General features: G+C 38.6%; 1 protein-coding gene across 1 annotated transcript; it reads left to right on the top strand.

Moving 5' to 3' along the window:
- The first annotated feature begins 489 nt into the window (after window positions 1-489).
- On the top strand, window positions 490-6,834 carry si:dkey-183n20.15 (RING-HC_RNF170 domain-containing protein). Its single transcript, XM_047375798.1, is given in 7 exon segments — window positions 490-496; window positions 2,137-2,248; window positions 2,704-2,812; window positions 3,133-3,241; window positions 4,603-4,676; window positions 4,757-4,867; window positions 6,010-6,834. Coding segments are annotated over 7 exon segments (864 nt in total). The 3' UTR covers window positions 6,352-6,834.
- Window positions 6,835-6,959: the final 125 nt, after the last annotated feature.

Genomic DNA, 6,959 nt, shown 5'->3' on the forward strand with positions numbered 1-6,959 from the left:
GACAGACAGTGACTATTTTCAGATTACCTAAAGCCAACAGACTCTCCAGCTTTTATCTGAGGTGCCAGAATAAATATTTGTCAAGATATTTCTGCATTGCACGCCCCCCTGAACTATGTGAGGGTTGTCGTATCTGAGTTCAGTGTCAGGTCATGTGAGAGAGATTCTAATGCTGACATCTGACATCCGATGCAGTATCAGGAGCTCCATTTAGGGTTATTTGTTTTACACATTTATAGTTAAAAGAATGTGGTGCAAAAATATAGTTTTATGACTAATGTGACCTTATTTAGGAGTTCAGGACTGTCTCTTGGTTCTCAATGACATCTATTTTTTGGGATAGAACACTTTGGGGTTGTTGTCAGGATGATGATAAAGATAGTGTGGTGTTGGCCTGATTGTAGTGACTGCTGTTCTACTGACCTTCCATCCCTTATCTTTTCTTGGCTGTGCAGTTGGATCCAAGAGTGGTTGGTGTCTTTTTCCATAATGGAAAGTGAGTAGCATTTGACCCTTTTAGCTCCTATATTTAATACGTTTTCTTTGTATCTCCAAGCCTTTTTTAGCCCTTATCGTTTGGTTTTACTCTGCACACATCAAAAGCTCTCAGTGTTTGTGTTTGTGAATGTCTGCCGTCCTAATTATTTTTCATGGAAGTCAGTCAGGCAGAACTGGACTTCACCAAGGTTTTAGAAGCACCAAAAGGTCCGCCGGATTGGATGGATTTACGAGAAAGACAGAAAGCTCAGCTGACAATGTCAAAGATCAGACATTTACTGGCCAAAAGCAGCTTCCGATTTTCATTGACGTTTGACCTTCTGATTACGATTTTGTCCAGTTCAAATTGTGTTTCTTAGGATGATAACACATACAAATTATCTGATGAAATACTGACAGGATTATACACACTGTATCATTGCAGTTCCTTCATATGTCTTTATCAGTTTTGTTTTTCCAGTTAATAGTTTTTTAATCATCTATTTAAAATCACAGAGACATGTTGTTGTATTCTAAATTCTACCATAAAATGACAATAAACTGATTTGATTGGAATGTTTTTGCTACGGTTCTTTGATAAAGGTTGTAGTTTTGATTCCAGCAGTCAGAAAATTAAGAAATGCGATAGAACTACCTGTTTGTTGATGCATTTACAGTTGAAAACATTTGGGCGGAATAAAATGGCAGATTTCTATCACTTGCATGTGTTATCACTCCCTAAGACCTCCACCAAGTCTGTAGAGGGCTTCCTCCATTCTGCAGTGGCAATATGGAAACTTGGAGACTTTGCATCAGGAGATGTTCAAGGCTTCACAGTCTAAACAAGCACCTCCACAGCATGAGACTCTGGGAAGTTAACTTCAACATTTGAACTGATCTGTCAAGTTACATTTTCTCTAAGCAGCTGCAGATAAGTGTAAGGCTTCTCTGAATGCAAATTCGTAGCCTATATCTGCCATAACTAGATTAACAAAATCTTTAGTAAATGTCTTATTTTTTCTTAATCTGTTTTTTTCTTGTGTGGTGTAAATTAAAATAGTCAAAAAATCTCTCCGTAATAACTAATGTAATTAAGATTCTTTGTATGGGTCGTTTTAAAGGTTTAACCTTTTAAAAGCCTAACTGGCCCAACTGGGGCCATTGGACAGAGCACTTACTATTTATCTAAAGGTAACATTGTCTCAACTTCTGTCCTTCATTAAATACAAATTTGATGTCTTTGGTTTAAATCTTCTGCTAAATTCTGTCTGATTTGGTACCTGTTTCACAACCAGGAGTTCAGTGTGAGAGAAATATTGTGTGGACAAGGTTTTGGCAGAGTAAACGTAAAGTAAATGATTTGTTAAGTCAGGTCCTACCAACCAAACAAAGTGTGGGAGGAAAAATAACTGACTTCATCTGATCATATGATCCAAATAGTTCATCAGTGAACCTTCATTACTTAATTAGAATATCTGAATACCTCTCTACCATCACAGTCTGATTTAAACTGAAATTAGGTGCCTTCTTTGCTGTAGTACTTCTAAAGTCTTATTGATCTGACTCCAGCAGCGCTCCTTTTAAGCAGTAGGACTCTAGCTGATTTTGGAGGGTGTAGTTGATCATTAACAAGCAGCCCGGCTTTATTTTCTCCTGCAGTGCTATCAGGCAACACTTCACTTCCTGCTAGGAAACAGAGACCATCCCTTTCTCTTTCAGCTACGGCTGCTTTTGGAAGAACTGCGACCCTGTAGCACACATCTCAGTCCAGGTAAGCTGCTCTTCTTCAAAGTTACGTGAACAAAAACTAAGGTTCCAAAGTTACTGAACATTTTTTTGTTGAAGGTGGGATTTATTAATCAATTAGTTTGAGCTTTCTCAGAGGTATTTCTGATCAGTTGATCATTTTATTGCCAATCCTGATTGTTGTGACTGCATTTTAGCGGTTAAAGCAAAAATGTGATGCTTAAAAACTGTCAAATGAAAGATGTATGATGTTTGATTAGTAGGGTTATTATTTTTAATATTTAACAGTTACTTTTAAATAATGTGAGTAAACTGTCAAACTGCAGCTGTCAGAGTATCAATATGTGTGAACCACAATCAGAGAAGATAGTTAGCCTTATCTCGCTCAAGTCAGTAGTGATGTGTCAGTATCTCAGCACTGGTAGACATATAAGCTTATGTTTATGATGCATTTAAAACAATCCTTGTGTCATGTTGCAGACTGGACCATCTGCACCCTGAAGATCAAGTGGGTCAGGATCACCTGGCATCATTTATAGCTCCGCCCTGCACACTCGAGCAGTTTACAATGCATGCAAGTTGCCATTATGTGAGTGACACAGGTTTTCAGTACGTGATTATCAACATGTCATTCAACCTTAAACTAATCACAATCTTTATCAGGGTTATAATCAGCTTCATAGAGTTGTTGCCAAACAAAGCCAGTAATAATCCCACAGTTCCTCATTAATCCTTAACCAAACACAAAGTCTCTAAAAGTGTTCTGTGTACGTGTTTGCTGTGTCTCAAGAGAAAATCAATGACCGTTGTTCAGAGGATATCCTTATTTTGTTCTTTATACTTTTTCCTCTTGTGCTTTTCATCCATGTCATTTCCTGACACTTGTCTCTGCTCCTGTCATCTCTTCAGGAATCAACGCAGCCATGTCCATCCATGAGCACAAGAGACTGCCACTGCCCAGTATGCCTGCAGACGGCAACATTCCCAGTGCAGACCAACTGTGGCCATTTATTCTGTGGTATGAGATCACACAAAAACACACCATATGACTTATTTCTGTCACTCTTACATGGGGTCTCAGGTTGTACTTGTGTAAGTGGCAACTTTTCCTGTTATTCTCACAATCCTCATTTATACTATGCATTTGTGCGTTGCTAAAACCTTTTGAGTATTTTCACATTTTGTCACATTACAACCATAAACTTCAGTGTTTGTTATTGGGATTTTATGTGATAGACCAACACAAAGTAATGAAAAATTGAAAGTGGAAATAAAATTATGCTTGTTTTCTTTTCTTTTTTTATTCTTTATAAATAAAAATCCAAAGTGTGGCATGTATCAAACCAAAATCTAAAATGTTTTGTGCACATGCAAAACTTCATATGCAATTCCATGACAGAATGGTTTAGATCAAAATATATGATGTTCACACAGGCTCTCCATTCAATCTGATTATGCTTGATCTATTTTGCAAAGAAGAATGGGCAACATTTTGCCTCTAGATATTTAAAGCTGGAAGAGACATACCCCAAAGTACTGGAAGATTGTTCTATAAAGTAGGCTATTAAAAAAATAAAAATGCATCGTTTTCTTTCTGCTTCACATTTTGTGCTACTTTGTAATGGTCTATCACACATATTTCCCAATGAAATACATTAAAGTTTCATTTTGTAACATGACTAAAGGTGAAACAGTTCATAAGGTGTGAATACTTTTACAAAGCACAGTATATCATTTAGAGTCAGTGTGCAGCAGCTATAGGAGTCCCGATTGTGGTTTATTGGTGTGCAGAGGTGCAAAATGTTAACGCTTGGAGCTTATCTTAACTTGACGAACCAAAATGTGTAAAAAACGCTTTTTGTTAAGTCTTAATAAATATTTTGTGTAGCAAGGGGATTACCGAAGGTCATATATCTTTCTGTGTGTGTACTTCAACCAGAGAGCTTCAGCTTCAGCCATGCTTTACCTTTATCAAAGTTTCTCATGTAGCTGAGCAAGACGTCCTTTGGTTTCTATATTTGGAAATCTATGCCTCTAAGATAGTGATAGTATTTCTGACATGAACTCACTCCTCTTTAACCTTGATAATATCCTGTTACTGATTACAAAGGACATGCTCACCCCACGTTCACAGTAACGCCCAGCTCAGTTAAAATCGCTCTGCCCTGCACCTGTGCCTCATCTGTGTAGCCTCTTCAAATATACCCCTTATAATTAAAAGAAGGAAATCTTCTTTGATTAATTCTGTTCTCAACGCCAGCTTTAAAGTCAAGTCAAGTTTATTTTTAGAGCGTTTTCAGCAACAAGGCACTCAAAGCGCTAAAGGTGTATTTTTTTTTTTCCAGGCAAATGTATTAAAATCTGTGTTTGTTTCTACAGCCAACTGTCTGCTCACCTACTGGAGACATTGCTCCTGGTTGGACGCAGTCAGCTGTCCTCTTTGCAGACAGAAGGTAGTGTGATGAGACAGCTTTACTGTAAATCATGAACATATTGTGACTGTCAGACATGTAATAAAAACTCGCTTTTTCAGGTCAGCGTGCTGTGTAAACTGTTTAACGAGAGTCGATCAGATCAGCAATCCAAGAAAGTTGTCGGGGAAATCACAGACTACAACAAACGCTACTCTGGAGCCCCGCGAAGGGTCAGTGATCACAGAGAGACTCCTTCTTTTACAGCGCTGAATGCAACATCAGATCAGATTGAGGAGGAAATAAGAATATTTCAATATATTCTCCTATAATAGGCAGGTAATGGGAATATCTCTTATTTAACCTCAAGAATTTGTTTAAAAAAAGGCAGATAAAAGAGATAATACTTCAATGGCACACCCAGCAGGTAACAATTGATTTCCCATAGAGATCTCCTTCACATACTGTTGCTAGGAAATGTAAAGAGGGCTTAATTGTTGGCTGAAGTAAACCCAAGTTGGATGATGAAGGCATGGAGGCTTAGTTTGAGACTACACAGAAGCAGATGAGCTTGCAGCACCTTGAAAAAGTATTTCTAGAAATGTATCACAGTATAATCTTGCCACCAAATATCACTGTTGGAACGGTGCATCCAGGTTGATGACCTGAACAAATATCTTGTTATGCATGTAGAGCAAAACAAGTTGGTTCCAGGATTGGGCTGTAAAGAGCTCCATGCATCTTCCTGTCATCTCTGACCACGCTCTTTGTCCCTGTTTAAAAATTGCATCCCAACAGCATAATGCCACCACCATATGTTCAGGGTGGAGTATTAGTTTTTTACCACACACAAAATAACACAAAGTAGATTTGACTTCTTATGACTTTTATTCCTTCCTTGCATGAAGGAAACTACACAGTTAATACTTATCCTGTTGATAGATTGTCCCACCTGAGCTGTTGCTCCTCCACAGCTACCACAGACCTCTCGGCTGCTCTCTGATTTACGCCCTCTTTGAATGGCCGTGTCTAGGTACATACTATTTTCACATGAAAGATTGAACAAATCTCTTCTTCACATCTTTCTCTGTATCCTGTCTGCTGGTCTTCATGATGCTCGTTGTTCACCAACGTTCTACAACAAACCTTTTAAGGCCTTCACAAAAAAACAGGATTTATGATGAGATTAAACTACATACAGATGGACCTTTTACTAATTAGCTCAAATCTGAGGGCAGTTGGTTGTCCTAGTTTTATTTGGAGCCATCAGAACAGAAGGGGTTAAATACAAAATCTCCATCAGTAAAACATTTGTATGAAACCCTCTGATACATCTTTAAGTCTGACTTACTCTGATGTATCGTGTTCCTTCCAGGTAACAGACTACCTCTGCGATGCACCTCTTCTTCTGCAGTTACTGACTCGTGGACTTGGCACCATGGGAGGTCTCGTCTGGCTCTTCCTCTTCAGGGTGGCCCTGTGCTGTGTGGGGACTATGGTGTCCATCTCATCACCCCCTGTGGACCCCGTGTCTTCATCGTCAAGTCCCCTGGAAACGGACCCCTCCCTTTGCGGACTGTTGGGGGTTCTGGATGACCTGGTGGTGGTCATTCTGCTGCTTCTCTGTGTCATTAACGTCAACCAGCAAATTACACCAGAAGGAGGACACTCTCCAAACAGGACAACCTCCCAGGGAGTTATGGGGAGCTCGCTGTAGTTTAACGCTGCTCAACTGTCAGTATAAGCAGTTTGAAATGGACCTTTATTGGATTTCTACTCACCACCTCGTTGGATTAGCAGATTAGAGAATATTGACAAGGGCTGTTTGTTAACAGTGTGGCAGGCGGACGCCTCAGACTGTGGACTTCAGGCCTGCTTGTCAAGTGTTTACAGAGCTTATGTAACTGTGGTTCATTTAAATGCAGTGTGCTGGTTCAGCTGTCATTACAAATCCTTAAATTCCTGAGATGACAAGTATGTCAAATGGTTGCCGTCTGTAAATGTATAATGAAAAGGAAAGAAATGTGTTAATCTGTTGGAAATGACTTGTAAAGCTCAACCTTTGCAGTTTAACCTGCAAATTTATGCCAGTACTGTGATATTTTCCCTGTATATATATATATATATATATATATATATAAATATGTAATATTGTATGAAGTTGTTTTTATGGATTAAATAAAGAATATTTATTGTTCTATAACATTCATCTTTATTTATGTCACAGAAAATATTTTTAACAGATTTATTAGCAGGTTTAGTTGTAAATGTTTCTGCGAGGCAACTTAGTGTAAGGTGGTTTTGTAAAACATTGGCTCCAACAGC

This window comes from Girardinichthys multiradiatus, chromosome 9 (genome assembly GCF_021462225.1).
Source record: "Girardinichthys multiradiatus isolate DD_20200921_A chromosome 9, DD_fGirMul_XY1, whole genome shotgun sequence".
Classification (NCBI taxonomy): domain Eukaryota; kingdom Metazoa; phylum Chordata; class Actinopteri; order Cyprinodontiformes; family Goodeidae; genus Girardinichthys; species Girardinichthys multiradiatus.